The following is a 14,532-nucleotide window of genomic DNA, read 5'->3' as shown; positions in this document are numbered from 1 at the left end:
CCTCTTCCCAGGACACGTCAAACCTAATCGGGAAGGATCTGATTAGGTTCGATGAAAAGCGTAAAGTAACCGCTTAAAAGGCAGGCGAAAAGACCGATAACATTTCTTTCTTTCTCACCAACCAAACACTCCGTTTCACGTCTTTCTGAGCTGTTCCGGGAACGGCGTGGACAGGCCACCGGGAGCCACGCCTCCGGAAGTGGGGCCAGACTCAGCCGCGCCCCGGCCTGCGGCCCAGGGATGGTCCACAGTGACGTCACATAGCCACTCCTCTGTGTTCCTCCGCCCTGAGATAAAGTAGCCCCTAACCATAGCGGAGTCTTCCACTCATACTAAGCGACATACAAAATCTCAGATTCTCTTACGACTCTATTATGATTTTCAGGCCTCGGGGCTACCTTTCAGAACATTGGAAGCTTGTCTTTCTCCGGCCCGGCGTAGGAAGTAGTCCCGGCCTCCGGGAGGTCGATGGGTCCCTCCGCCGCGGGGGGGAAGAGGATGGCGACCTCGTCGATGCCGGAGTCGGAGAGGAACACCGCTACGAAAGCGTCAGGTGAGCTTCGGGGAGAGTCAGGTCGCCACACCGCACCCTGCTAGGAAGTGGGGCCACACTGCGGGGAGACCCGGCGGCGAGGTCCCGGGCCGGCGGGGCTGTCCGAACAGGGCCCCGGGGTCCCAGGCCCTTTAGTCGCTCTCGCACTTGCCTGAGCGGAAACCCGGCGCCGCCACAAGATGGCGTCGGGCCTGGAGCGCAGGCAGCGCCGGGGACAGCCCCTAGTCGCCAGGCCCCGGAACCGTCTCTGTCAGCCCCCTCCCCACGGGCTCCAGGGGAGGGGGGAGCAAGCCACTGACCCTGGGGGCCTGCGGGCGGTACCACCGACCCTCCACCCGGGGGGACTCGGGGGCCGGAGGGCTGAACCACTGAGGCCACACGGGGACTGTAGAGGGAACCACTCTGCGGGAATCGTGGAGGGGAGGAGAAAAGGGTCAAGATTCCCCGCCACTGACCACCCTCCCGAGGATGAGGGAAGGGCCGGATCCTGGGAGGCTAGGCTTCCTGGTCCTGTTTTTCCGAAGCAACCCGTCGCCGTACCCTAGAAAGCCCCGCCCCGTTGGCGACTCAGTGTTTGCATCTGCGAAATGGGCACATGGGCGCAGCTGAGTGGGCCGCGGGGACCCAGAATGAGGCCCACCGGTTCCAGCCCCGGTCACCTCCTCTCACAGAGTGAAGGCCCCGGACCTTGGGCCCCCCTGTCAGGCAGCCTCCCGAACCGATGGAGGAAAACGAAGTGGAGAGCAGTAGCGACGCGGCCCCTAGGCCTGGCCGGCCCGAGGAGCCCACGGAGAGCGGGTTGGGTGTGGGCACCTCGGAAGCCGTGTCGGCTGACAGCAGCGACGCCGCGGCCGCCCCGGGGCCAGCGGAGGCCGACGATTCCGGCGTGGGGCAGAGCTCGGACCGCGGCAGCAGCTCGCTGGTATGGACCGCGCTTGGGTGGAGGCAGCGACCGCAGGCAGCAGTGCTTGGCAGTCGGGGGAAGGAGCCAGCAGGCTTGTTTGTAGCTAATAATTGGTTTATGGTTTACTGCGACCCAGGCCCCATGCCAGGCCCCTAGCATGGGTTTTCTCATTTAAACCTCGTACCTTGTAAGGCACATACCACTCTTTCCACATCTTACAGAGAAGCAAACGGGCACAGAGTCAGGATTCAAATATAGGCTGTGGGCTGCGCTCTCCACTGTTGCCCAGGTTCACATCTTGGCTCTTCTGCTGATTCACTGGGAGATCTCGTGGAGCCTCAGTCTTCTGTCTGTAAAATGGAGCAGAAATACCTACTCCTGAGGGTGCTTCGTTGTGAGCTGCCACCAGATATTTTCTTGGAAACGCTTTATAAAATAGTCTCATGACTCTGCCACCTCCTAGCTCTGTGGTCTTAGATAAGCTCCCCAGGCTTTAGCTGTCAGTTTTCTCATGTGTAAAGTGAGAATAATAAATGTTTGCCTCAGAAAGGGTTTTTTTTTTTTTTTTGAGGGTTAAATGAATATATGCAAAGCAATTAACACGGGGCTCAACACGTGATAAACACTCAGTAAATATCCACACCCTCACCATTGTCATTATTTGCCAGATAGTGATCATTTTCAGGACATCACATCATAGAGGTACACAACAACAGTCTCCACTTGGGGCTCCAGGGATTTCATTGGCTCAGCAGAGATGGGCTTGGCATGTGACCAGCTTGTGCTCGACCCTGGGGTTACAGCAAGAGACAAGAGAGATGTGGTTCTGGCCCTAATGGAATCTGACTTGGGAGCCATAATACTGCATAGTGAACCATCAAGTGATGAGGGGGACACAGGCAACTAAAATGCTGAGGATAGAGGGGTCCTAACTTGGCCTTGGGGGTCAGGGTCAGCTTCCCAGGAGAGGTATCAGCTGAGTGTCTGAGTAGGAATTAGCCATGGTGTGATGCTATGAAGCGTTTCAGGCAGAGGGAACAGCTCATTGACAGCATGGTGAAACCAGCCTCACCTGACTTGTGTGGGGACAAGAGACATGGGGCCTTATACCTGATCAGACCCAGGGACCCTGGGGCTTGTTTTGGAGGAGGCTCTGTGACTAGAGGGCTTCTCCCACTGGTCTTCTGTGTGTATGAGGGCGTTGGGTGGCTCTACTCACCATGTCCTTGGGCCCTTAAGGAGCCCCATCCCTGGCTCCTAAGCTTCCTCTCTCCCTGTTTCCTGACCCCCAGGAGGAGGTATCTGAGAGCAGTTCCACCACAGACCCCCTGCCCCATGGCTACCTCCCTGACTCTTCTTCTGTTTCCCGCGGGCCAGTGGCAGGGGTGACGGGCGGCCCCCCAGCCCTGGTGCACTCCAGTGCACTGCCAGACCCCGGCATGCTGGTGTCCGACTGCACGGCTTCTTCCTCGGACCTGGGCTCGGCCATTGACAAGATCATCGAGTCCACCATCGGGACCGACCTCATCCGGAGTGAGTCAGGCCATCGTGGGCAAGAGTTGCCCCTCCAGGGTTTCCCTACAGAACCAGCTGTGCGGACTCAGGCAGATAACTTTATCACTCTGAGGTTGTAACGTGGAAGCAGCAACCCCATCTCATAGTACTAAATGGCATGAGGATTGACCTGACTTTGGGGCTTTCCTGGTGGCTCAGATGGTAGAGAGTCCTGCAGTGCAGGAGACCCGGGTTTGATCCCTAGGTCAGGAAGATCACCTGGAGAAGGGCATGACTACCCACCCCAGTATTCTTGCCTGGAGGATCCCATGGACAGAGGAGCCTGGTGGGCTATAATCCATGGGGTCGCAAAGAGTCAGATATAACTGAGTGATAAAGCACAAAATACCTGACTTTGCCCTGGAGTCTGTTCTAAACACTCTGCCTGCAGCAGTCGGTCATTGACCCTCTTGGTAACCCTAAAAGGTACATGCTATTATTGTTCTCACAGCCTATGTGAGGAAGCCGAGGCACAGAGGATGTAAACGAGCATAGCCGCTGCATCAGCAAGTGTTGGGCCATGAGCTCAGTCTGACTCCAGAGCTGGTGCTCATGATTTGCCAGGCTATTTTCTACCATCAGTGATCTGTGTAAGGGTCGTAGCACTTGGAAAGGCCCTGAGGTGGTCTCGAAAGCCAGTCCTAAGAAAGTGGTGCAGCATCTGGGCCTTAACCTTAGAGAAGACTGCAGAGGAAAAGAGGGAGATCTTCCAGGTGTAGTGGTTAGAGGCAGACAGCTGTGGACTGGCTGCCGGGCCAGCATGTCACACGTCCCAGACCTCCCAACAGCCCTGCCCTGGACGGGAGGTGGGTCACGGAGCAGCCGATTTCACAGTCGCATGGGTGAATCGGAGTGAGTGTTGGCACTACGGTTGTCCTTATCACCTGGGCATTCGCTCCTCCTGTCTCTGCCTAGGCTGCATCACCGTGACCAGTGCGGAGGGCAGTGGGGCCGAGGCCACACGGTACCTGATCCTGCAGGGACCAGACGATGGTAAAAGCACAGCACCATGCCCAGGGAGCCCTGCCGTGGGTGGGGGTAGGACAGCCAGGCTCTGCCGCAGACTCACTGTGTGATCTTGGCAGGTTAATCCGCTGCCCCTGGCCTCTCGGTTTCCCCATGGTTACTATGGTGGGCGTGGGTTCTAGGACCCCTGGGCTTGCCTGGGAGGGGCAGCGGTAGCTCATGGCCAGTCTTCCCTCTCCACTTCCCTCTGATTCCCTCACCACCACCCCCACCCCCGCCAGGTGCCCCCATGGCATCACCGATGTCCAGTTCCACCCTGGCCCATAGCCTGGCAGCCATCGAGGCCCTGGCTGATGGCCCCACATCCACGTCCACGTGCCTGGAGCCACCGGAGGAAGCGCAGGGTGGGCCCAGCTCCCCGGCGCAGCCACCCCTGGGTTCTGGCACTGAGGAGCCGGACTTGCAGAGCCTGGAGGCCATGATGGAGGTGGTGGTGGTGCAGCAGTTCAAGTGCAAGATGTGCCAATACCGGAGCAGCACCAAGGCCACGCTGCTACGCCACATGCGGGAGCGGCACTTCCGCCCAGGTGCGTTGATAGCGGCTGGCCTGCCTGCCTGCACACATGGAGTGCCAAGAGTCAGACTTGACAAGCTTTTTGTACCCTGCTTCCCCACCCCCAGCAGTAGCACCTGGTAAGAAGGGGCGTCCGCGCAAGTGGGGCAGCTCAGCCCAGCCCCAGGAGGAAGAGGGCCCAGAGGAGGAAGACGACGATGACATCATAGATGCTGGTGCCATCGATGACCTGGAGGGTAGGCTCCCAGACCTGCTGCCCTCCCACATCTGCATATACTGAGCTCCCTCTGGCCCATATGAAGGGCCAGGAAAGCGGAATTGACACAGGCGCAGCCAGGAGTGCCTCCAGCATAAGATAAGAGGAGTTGGGGCTTTGGGACCAGGAGCTTCATGTGCAGTTATCCAGACCGTGCACCGAGAAACAGCACTGTGTCTAAGGGTCATGTCCCATTTGTCCAGCAGAAACAATGCAAGCCACATGTGCACTTTTTTAGTAGCTGTATTAAAAGTAAAAAGATGAATTTAAAGTCAGTCATATATTTTATTTACCTATTATGTCTAAAATCTAATTTCAGTATGCAATCACTATAAAAAATTTTTAACAAATTATTTTTACTTTTTTTCATTCTAATTTTTGGTAATCTGATGTGTATTTTATACTTAATTATGGCTTAGTTTATGCCTCAGTTTAGACTAGGTACATTTTGTACGCTCAAGAGTCACATACAGCGAGTAGCTCCTTTAATGGGTAGCGTAGTCATACTTTCTAGACTTGAATGACTAGACTCTTTTTTTCTAAACAATGACTATAAAGCGTATTGAGGAAGGGGCACTTTTTTTCTGATTCACATTAAGGTACATATGAGCTAATGGTAGGTGTTAAGAATGGTCCAGAGAAAGGACTGCAGGGCCTCAAAGATGAGTACTGACAGTCAGCTAGGGGAACATCAGGAGGGCTTCCTGGAGGCGGCATCACTGTTGGGTTTGGAAGGAGGAGCAGGCAGGGATGGGGAAGTGGGCCTCTTTCCAGGAAAGCTGGCAAGGGGTCAGGGCTGAAAGGTCAAGGCTGCAGCCCTCCTTCTCTTGCTTTCCCCACAGAAGACAGCGACTATAACCCTGCAGATGACGAGCCCCGGGGCCGGCAGCTGCGGCCCCAGCGCCCCACCCCCAGTACCCTGAGACCCCGCAGGAGACCTGGCCGGCCCCGGAAGCTGCCTCGCCTGGAGACCTTGGATCTCCCAGATGGTGAGAATGGGGCCTTAGGGGTACGGGTGGGGCCCAGGGGTGGCCTCGTTCTCTGCTTGCTTCCATGGAGCCTGGGGATGGGGCATGCTGTGCAAAACAGCAAGTCTCAGACCCACCGGGATGACCTGCTGGCCTCTGGGTAACGGGGAAAGCCCTCACCTGCCGAGCTCGAGGGTTAAGATACACCAGCTGTCTGATAAGGCTTTTCGGTGGGAAGCTGTCACGGCATGGAAGTTGGAATATTTACAACTGAGCTAATTATTATCAAAACAAGAATAAGTCTGAGGTCTGAGACAATGTCAGAGGAGCACGGACTTGGAGCGTGACAGGCTTGGGACAGGGGAGGCTCCCATGGACAGAATGCCAGCTCTGCCTCCTACCAGCTATGTGACCTGGAGTGGGTCGGTTTGCCTCTTGAATTGCTCCTTCCCTTATTGTGAATGAGGTGATGGTACCTGCCTCTTAGGATTGTTTTAAAGCTTAAATAGACATGCCAGAAATACAAGGTACTGGTTTTTGTACATGCAGTTGTGTGTGTGGAGGAGTGGTTATATTTTTTTTTAGTGTTCTTTTTCTTCTCTTCATTTTTGGCTACACCTCATGGCATGTGAGACCTTAGTTCCCCAACCAGGGATCAAACCCACACCCCTGGCATTGGAAGCACCGTGTCTTAACCCGTGGACTGCCAGGGAAGTCCCTAGTCTTCTTTGTAAAGTAACTTTTTACTGAGGTTTATGTTCAGGAAAGCACATGTATGCTAACTGCACAGCTCAGTGCATTTTTAAAAAATTTTCTGTATGTGTTTATTTTTGGCTGTGCTGAGTCTTCGTTGCTTCGAGGGCTTTTCTCCAGTTGCGATGCACAGCCTTCTTATTGCCGGGGCTTCTCTTATTGCGGAGCATAGGCTCTAAGGGCTTCAGTACTTGCCGCATGCAGGCTCAGTCATCGTGGCTCCCGGGCTCTAAAGCATAGGCTTAGTAGTTGTGGTGCAGGGTTTAGTTGTTCCACAGCATGTGGGATCTCCCGAGATCGGGGATCGAGCCTGTGTGCCTTGCATTGGCTGCCAGATTCTTTACCCAGGTCAGTGAATTTCCACAAGTGAATACACCTGAATATCCTGTTAGAAACAAGATGTTACCAGCATTTCCCATAAAATATTTTGGATTTTTTTAACATGTTTTGAATTTTTAAAACATTACAGTGAAATACTGTTAAGTGTTTTTGAATAGGCAGTGTATTCTGATGTTTTGATGACAGAGGCTTTGCAGCTGTGCCGTGATGTCTCCTCCCTCCCTCCCATCTGCTCTTCAGCCTCCCAGGCTCCCCCGGGAAAACCAGTGATTAAGCGTTGCTGTTGCTCCCCAGATCTTAGAATGTCCCTGTGAGGTCACAAGAGCAACAGTTAGCTCCCTTTGACAGATAGGGGAAAAGGAGACTCAGAGAGGGGTGGGGCTTTGCCTGAGGACACACAGCAGATTGGTGACCAAGTTCAGCCTGCAGGCAGGTCTTCTGGCTGGAAGGTCCTGGCTCTCCCAGTGCTGCTCCAGACCGTCCCGTTTAAGGCGTGCAGCTGACAGCTGCAGGAGGGGATGCTGTCTGATCATGGCTGCCTGCATCTGTCCCGCAGCCTGCTGTGCCCATCAGTGGTCTGTGACCGTGTGTGTGGGGGTGTATCTTGACTGGCCTCTGACACACCTGTCCACGTCTGTCCTGGTGTGCCCGTGGCAGGTGTGGAAGGAGAGCCTTTAGTGAGTTCACAAAGTGGACAGAGCCCTCTGGAGCCACAAGACCCCGAGGCACCCAGCTCCTCAGGGCGGGGATGCCTGGGGGCCCTGGGCAAGGCCAATCGGGCCCCCGCGGAACCCAGTGTGAGCCAGTCAGATGCGAGGAACGCGGCGGCGTCCTACCAGGATGAGGCTGACGCCCTGCCCCGCCGCCGTGGTCGGCCCTCCAGGCGCTTCCTTGGCAAGAAATACCGCAAGTACGGGCGCCAAGATGATGGCTGAGGGTGGGGGGGTGGCAGTCCGGCCCTTCCGGACCTCTTCCAACATCCTCCTATCAGGTACTATTACAAGTCACCCAAACCGCTCCTGCGGCCTTTCCTGTGCCGCATCTGCGGCTCCCGCTTCCTGTCCCACGAGGATCTGCGCTTCCACGTCAACTCCCACGAGGCCGGCAACCCCCAGCTCTTCAGGTGCCTGCAGTGCAGCTACCGCTCCCGTCGCTGGTCCTCACTCAAGGTGTGGCGGGGGGACCGGGGCAGGAAGGGACGCTGCCTGGGAGAAGGCCCCGAAGGAGTGGTGGTGACGGGCCCCTTCCTGCCCCGTCTGCAGGCCGAGGGTGTCCTTTTGCAGGCTGCACACTACAGAGTCACATCATGTCTTAGACTTGCCTAACCACCAGCACACCTGGCAGGTGGCCGGAAAACTGCTTTAATCTCCTTCACTGTGTTAGTCTCCAGCAGGTCCTTTTCATCATCTGCCCAGAGGTGCCTGTGGGCCTGCAGCAGCCCGAGCCTGCCTTGTACCTTGTAGATGCTCTGATGTCATCCTCATGTAGCCCAATGAGGTCTTAAGTGTCAAGAGTCCCATTTTTTTATTATTATTATTTTTATTTTTGGCCGCGCCGGGTCTTCATTGCTTTGTGTAGGCTTTCTCTAGTTGTGGTGAGCGGGGTCTACTCTTCATTGCGGGGCCCAGGCTCTAGGCATCAGGCTTCATAGGTACAGCACACAGGCTTAGTTGCTCTACAGCATGTGGAACCTTCCTGGGCCAGTCACTGAACGTGTGTGCCCTGCGTTGGCAGGCAGATTCTTATTCCACTGCGCCACCAGGAGAGTCGAAAGGTCCCATTTTACTACCCAGGGAGCTACAGCTTGGCTTGGCCAGAGTGAGGTGGAACGGGCTGTCGTGGGGGCTGGGGATACCTTGAGCTCTGATGGTCCGAGTTTTGCACTTTCTGCACACACGGTGCTTCCTCCCTCAGACTGGGCCTAGAGGTTATTCTCTGGACCTCGGCAGGAAGGGTGGGGAGCAGGGGTTGTTGCGAGGTGCACTGGGGAGGGACAACTCTAAGGCTGTGGGCACAGGGCAGGTGGGCAGGAAGGGAGGTTATGCTCCAGCCCTCTCCTTCTGCCTGTCTCCCAGGAGCACATGTTCAACCACGTGGGCAGTAAGCCCTACAAGTGTGACAGATGCAGCTACACCAGCGTCTACCGGAAGGACGTCATCCGGCACGCGGCTGTGCACAGCCGGGATCGGTCAGTAGGGCTGCGGAGGCAGAGGCCCAGGCTGACCCCAGTTCCCACGTACTGAGCCCCTGCTCTGGGTCAGCCCCTTCGCAGCCCATGACAGACCTGGAACGGCAGGACAAGTCGTCCCAGATCACTCGGCTCAGAGCAGGGCAGTGGGGGCGCCTAGAGGTCTCTTACTCGGTCTCTTTACAAAGATTCAAGCTTTGTAAATTGGGGACTAGCATTGTCGAGGTGGTTAAAGGAAATCGTGTACCTAAAGGGGCTCAGAAAAGGATCTAAAGCCAGTTCTCTGTTATACCTTTTTCTTTCTTTCTCTTTGGCATGACTTGCAGGTTCTTAGTTCTCTGACCAGGGACTGAACCCAGGCCCTAGCAGTGGAAATATCAAGCCCTAACCATTGGACTGTCAGGGGATTCCCTCTTATAGGTTTTTCTTTAAAAATATAAATAAAAAGGAAGGAGGAGTCCTTTGTCCACATGAGACTAGGGATACCAGGTCGAACAAGCACTTGGTTCAGCAGCTCTCTACTGCTGCATAATTTCTCAGAGTTTTTAAAACACAAATGTGTTTTGTGACAGAGAATGGCTTGTTCCTAAAGCTAAGTTGCAGAACTTACTTACCACACACCTCTTCACATTTTCTCCAGCGAGCTCCAGTGGGGGAATGCCCTTCTCACAGAAGGGGGCTAGGATCAGGGCTGAGACTGGGTCTGGTCAATGGGAGAGGGTCTGGGGTGGGCTTGGGCACGTGATGGTCTGACTCCTGCGTCTTTCTCCCCTAGGAAAAAGAGGCCAGACCCGGTGAGTCGGGGGCTCAGGCCTGGGAAGGGCACCTGCTTGCGGGCTGCCCGTGGGGTGGAGGGGTGGGGGCGGGAGGCTCAGGCACCGGCTCATCCTCCCTGCTTGCCTTCTATGTCCACCTGGCCCCTTCTGCCCCTTCCCAGACCCCAAAGCTGAGCTCCTTCCCCTGCCCCGTGTGTGGCCGTGTCTATCCCATGCAAAAGAGACTCACTCAGCACATGAAGACACACAGCACGGAGAAGCCCCACATGTGCGACAAGGTGGGTGGGGCTGAGTGCAGGGCTGGGGGGTGAGGGGGCCTGCTGGGGTGCGGCTCCCTCATCTAACCCACCCCACCCCCTGCAGTGTGGAAAGTCCTTTAAGAAGCGCTACACCTTCAAAATGCACCTGCTCACGCACATCCAGGCTGTCGCCAACCGCAGGTACACCCCTGAAGAGCCCCTGGGGCTGCAGCGCCCCGCCGTGCCCCACTGCTGAGCTCTCTCTGCTCCAACCACCTCCAGGTTCAAGTGCGAGTTCTGCGAGTTTGTTTGCGAGGACAAGAAGGCGCTGCTCAACCACCAGCTGTCCCACGTCAGCGACAAGCCCTTCAAGTGTAGCTTTTGCCCCTACCGCACCTTCCGAGAGGACTTCCTGCTATCCCACGTGGCCGTCAAGCATACAGGTCCAGCCGGCCCCACCCCTCAACACAGCAGGGCTCCATAGTGGGGGCTCGGCTCTGTCTTGTTAGCCATCTCCCCACCCCCAAGCCTTGGCAGCCCCAGCTCTTCAGTGGAAGGGAATTGCCACCCCACCCCACCAGGGACTGTCGCTCACCTGAGCTCAGATGAGCTCAGCCAGCTCTTCTCTGTATGACCCGGGGTCAGTCTTTGCCCTCTCTGAGCCTTTCTTAGCTGTGAAAGGAGAGAATCAGATGTGCCAACCCTGTGGTGGTCATAAAACCATTTGTTCCCTGAGCCCTGTCCATTCTGGGCACTGGGACTCGAGACGGGTCTTACATAGGCCCTGCCCTCACCAGAGGAAGCCATAGAAGACGGATGGCAGAAGTTGCCTCTTTCTGGTGCCTGGCCCTCTGGCAGGCACACGAGGGAAGGCTAGAGAAAGGGAGCCAGGGCTGCCCTTAGCTGGATTTCCAGCTCCCTGTGGGGAAGCAAGTCGGGAGAGAGGTGTGTGGTCACGTGACCTTGAACTGGGTGCTCGGAGGAAGGCCGTGAGTGCAGAGGGAGACCTGGCCGGTCTCTGTCCTGCCCACCAGCAAGCTTTCCCTGCGCTTGGGAGCGCGGTGCTGGGAGTCAGTCAGCTGGAGAGGTCCTTGGGGTCGCAGAAGGGTTCCCCGAGGGGGCAGGCGATTCCAAGGCCGCCTCCTGGTGTGCCTGCAGGGGCCAAGCCCTTTGCCTGTGAGTACTGCCACTTCAGCACGCGGCACAAGAAGAACCTGCGGCTGCATGTGCGGTGCCGGCACGCCAGCAGCTTCGAGGAGTGGGGGCGGCGCCACCCTGAGGAGCCCCCCTCCCGCCGCCGCCCCTTCTTCTCCCTGCAGCAGATCGAGGAGCTGAAGCAGCAGCACAGCACGGCCCCTGGGCCCCCCGCCAGCTCCCCAGGACCTCCTGAGGTAAGCACAGGCAGCGGGTAGAAGGGGTGGGGGACATGGGCTGCGAGGCCATGTGACGCCACCTCCCCCAGCCCCAGGATCCTTGTCAGCATGTCGGGTACAACAAAATGAGCCCTGCCTCCCTGGACGGGGGTGAAAGTAGGCAGAGGGCACAGAGATGCATGCTGTCCCTAAGCTCCGAGGAGGGGTGGGCTTTCCAGTGCTAGTAATAGAGAACGAAGTGTCAGGAGCCAGGTCGTGGTAATAGTTTATTATTCTCTCACACAAAAGGAGTCCAAAGGGGAGCAGCCCAGGGCTGATGCGGCAGCTCCCTGGTCAGTTGTCAAGGACCAAACTCTCTCAATATATCTTCCTACGCATATGATTCCCATTTTTGTGGTTGCCTCATGGTCCAGTATAGCTGCAGGAGCTCCAGCCTTTCTCACCATCCCAGATAAGAAGCAGGAGGAAGGGATGGGGGAAGAGGAAAAAGGATGTGTGCCATCTATCCATCTTATCTTCCTCATGAACTTTACCAGAAGCTCCTGCTTAGCCACATGGCCAGACTTTATCCAGCTTCAAACAGGCTGAGAAATACAGTCTCGTGGCTAAGTATGTTGCCTGCCCCCTCCTAGCCGCTAAGGATGGACCACCACAATGTGCTGGCAGAGCATAGAGGGGCTCTGGAGTCAGCCAGCCTTGTGTTCAAGCCCCAGTTCTCCTCCTTACTAGCCGGGGATCCTTGACCTTAGTCAGCTCATTGTAACGTGGAGCTGGTAAATATCTTGAAGAGAGTAAAGATCAAACAAGCCAATAGATGTGAAGTGTCTTACACTTCAAGACACAGGAGGTGTCTTGAATCTGAGGTGCCCCCTGTCACCCTTGGCCATATTCTCACCCCACAGATCCCCTCAGAGGCTGCACCTTCCCAGTCCCCTGAGACCCCCCCACTGCTCTGTTCTGACACCCTGGGTGGCGCCACCATCATTTATCAGCCAGGTGAGTTCTGCGGGAGAGTGGGAGCAGGGACAGGGCTCGTGCTGGTCGGGGCCAGAAGCTGGTGGGGAGGGGGCTTGGGTGCCAGTTTTCCAGCCCTTTCTAAGGCTCAGGTTCCACCCGACCCAGGGACTGCGGAGTCTACAGCCGTGGCCACGCAGACAGCCTTGGACCTGCTGCTGAACATGAGCACTCAGCGGGAGCTGGGTGGCACAGCCCTGCAGGTGAGCTTCTTCCCGGCCTGGCTGCACCCTGGGTGTCAGCTCTGCGCTGGACACAGGGAGCGGAGGCACGTGGTGAAGCAGACATGCCCTGCCCTCAGGGAATTCGCAGGTAGTGGGAGATGGATCCACTGGACCCCAGTGGGCGGATGCACGGGAGGGGGGCTGCTATGCCAGGGAGGCCCCAGGAGACCAGGGAGGGCAGACAGTCTCCCGCTCCATACCCTGGAGTCACCAGTGACACTCAGCGCACTGAGCAGTAAGCACCACACTGTGCTCGGGGCTCTGAACTGGCTTCCCCGCTAGCCCAGCGCCCTCACTCCGTGCCACCTCCCACAGGACAAAGGCTCCTACAGCTTTCTCCAGCTCTGACCTCTCACGGGGTTCACGCACCTTAAACCCAGCACGTCCTCCCCCAAGTTCATCATCTTTACTTCTCCTCGCTGCGCCCAGCTGCCTCCCTGGACCTCTCCATGCTTCTCTAAGGCAGGGAAAGGTCTGTCAGCACCTCCTGTCTCTTAGCCTCTTGGAAAGATGGAAACCGTGTGTTTGAGATGATAAATTCCAAGAACTTGGAACAGTAACATGCTGCCAGGGGGACAGAGCTCCATGGAAGAGGGAGCCTGTTTTGAACCTGGAAATCTTCATAGGGTTTAGTTTGCATCATTTGGGGGTAGGGAGAAGTTTTAGATTTTTAGATAGTTCAGTGTATCAAGCTTTTATAATTTTTGCTTGTGGTATCATCCTTAGAAAAGCCTCTTCACCTCAAGATCATATAAACATGCATTGGTATTTTCTTAGCGTCTCATTTTTTACACTTAAATCTTTACTCCACCGGGAATTTATTTTTGGTGTATGCATAAAGGTAGGGGACTAACTTTATTTTTTTCCCAAAAGTTGTCCAGTGCAGTAGATCGAGTCCTCTAATTTCCCTGGTCATTTGAAACATGCCTTCATCGTGCAGGAGGGTCCCTGTTTCTAGACAAGGCCTTTTCTGTTGGTCTGTTTGTCATTCTCATGCCAGTATCATGCATTTTGCTTTGTTTCTCTGATTACAAAAACATATGCTTGTTTTTGTAAACCCAAAATGAGTGTTAAGAAATGTTCTCTTTAGAGGGTGAAAATCTTTAAGTTTCCTCCCCTCCCCTTCATTTCCACTGTTAACAGGTTAATAAGCATTTCTGCAGAGTTGTGTCCAGGTGCTCAGTAACACAGAGACCTTTTGATGTCTAAAAAGTGGGGTCATGGCATCTGCGCTTATGGACAGGCTAGCTCTTCTTCCCTCTGCAGCCTGGCCGCACGTGTCCACTCCTTCCTGGCTCTCCGCCTCATCCTGTCATGGGGGTGTTCGGAAGCGCATCTTGTCAGTCCTTCATGTGTGCATGGTTTCCAGTCTTTCAGGAGCTCAAGGCAGTGCTTCCATGACCATGTATTTCCAGGTGTTCATAAACATGTATTTTAGTGGTGGGGTTAAAAGAAGCCTCTTAGAAACACAATCAGTGTGTTCCACCCCAAGCGTGACTCCTTCTAAAGGGAGGACTTCCCTGGTGGTCTGGTGGCTTACACTCCTTGCTTCGAGGGCACAGGGGCCAGGTTTGATCCCTGGTCATGGAACTGGATCCCACATGCGGCAACTAAGACCTGCTTCAGCCAAATAAATAAAAACTTTAAAAATGAAAACACATGTCATTACATGACTGCTACTAGAGTGTGCTTCCCCACTGCCTCACCAGTGCTGCACGTCAGTCTTTACCAGGCTCTTCATGTCACAGACACGTATGTCAAGACCTTACTTGATAACTTTGTGATCACAAGAGAGATTGAGTTTCTGTATGTTCATAGACCACTTTATTTCTTCTCTCACTTACCTGCTTG

The 14,532-nt window shown here is 55.4% G+C and overlaps 1 protein-coding gene across 3 annotated transcripts in view; it reads left to right on the top strand.

Moving 5' to 3' along the window:
* The first annotated feature begins 301 nt into the window (after positions 1 to 301).
* The window catches only part of ZNF335 (zinc finger protein 335), a 23,611-nt gene continuing 9,380 nt past the window's right edge, over positions 302 to 14,532 (top strand). For 2 of the 3 annotated variants that reach the window (XM_055545152.1, XM_055545151.1), the window contains exons 1-17: positions 302 to 553; positions 1,225 to 1,475; positions 2,750 to 2,990; positions 3,927 to 4,004; positions 4,259 to 4,564; positions 4,659 to 4,787; positions 5,650 to 5,796; positions 7,525 to 7,777; positions 7,859 to 8,036; positions 8,943 to 9,055; positions 9,831 to 9,849; positions 9,993 to 10,109; positions 10,195 to 10,271; positions 10,353 to 10,513; positions 11,229 to 11,461; positions 12,346 to 12,439; positions 12,566 to 12,660. In XM_055545152.1, coding sequence (XP_055401127.1) covers positions 1,275 to 1,475; positions 2,750 to 2,990; positions 3,927 to 4,004; positions 4,259 to 4,564; positions 4,659 to 4,787; positions 5,650 to 5,796; positions 7,525 to 7,777; positions 7,859 to 8,036; positions 8,943 to 9,055; positions 9,831 to 9,849; positions 9,993 to 10,109; positions 10,195 to 10,271; positions 10,353 to 10,513; positions 11,229 to 11,461; positions 12,346 to 12,439; positions 12,566 to 12,660 — 2,442 coding nt within the window. In that variant the 5' untranslated portion in view covers positions 302 to 553; positions 1,225 to 1,274. Of the gene's footprint in view, positions 554 to 1,224; positions 1,476 to 2,749; positions 2,991 to 3,926; positions 4,005 to 4,258; positions 4,565 to 4,658; positions 4,788 to 5,649; positions 5,797 to 7,524; positions 7,778 to 7,858; positions 8,037 to 8,942; positions 9,056 to 9,830; positions 9,850 to 9,992; positions 10,110 to 10,194; positions 10,272 to 10,352; positions 10,514 to 11,228; positions 11,462 to 12,345; positions 12,440 to 12,565; positions 12,661 to 14,532 lie in introns of those variants that run through there. The other variant, XM_055545153.1, reaches the window with a different exon arrangement.

Source organism: Bubalus kerabau, chromosome 13 (genome assembly GCF_029407905.1).
Source record: "Bubalus kerabau isolate K-KA32 ecotype Philippines breed swamp buffalo chromosome 13, PCC_UOA_SB_1v2, whole genome shotgun sequence".
In the NCBI taxonomy this organism is placed as follows: domain Eukaryota; kingdom Metazoa; phylum Chordata; class Mammalia; order Artiodactyla; family Bovidae; genus Bubalus; species Bubalus kerabau.
Note: the sequence above shows the minus strand (reverse complement) of the source record. Positions and strands in the feature narration are given on the sequence as shown.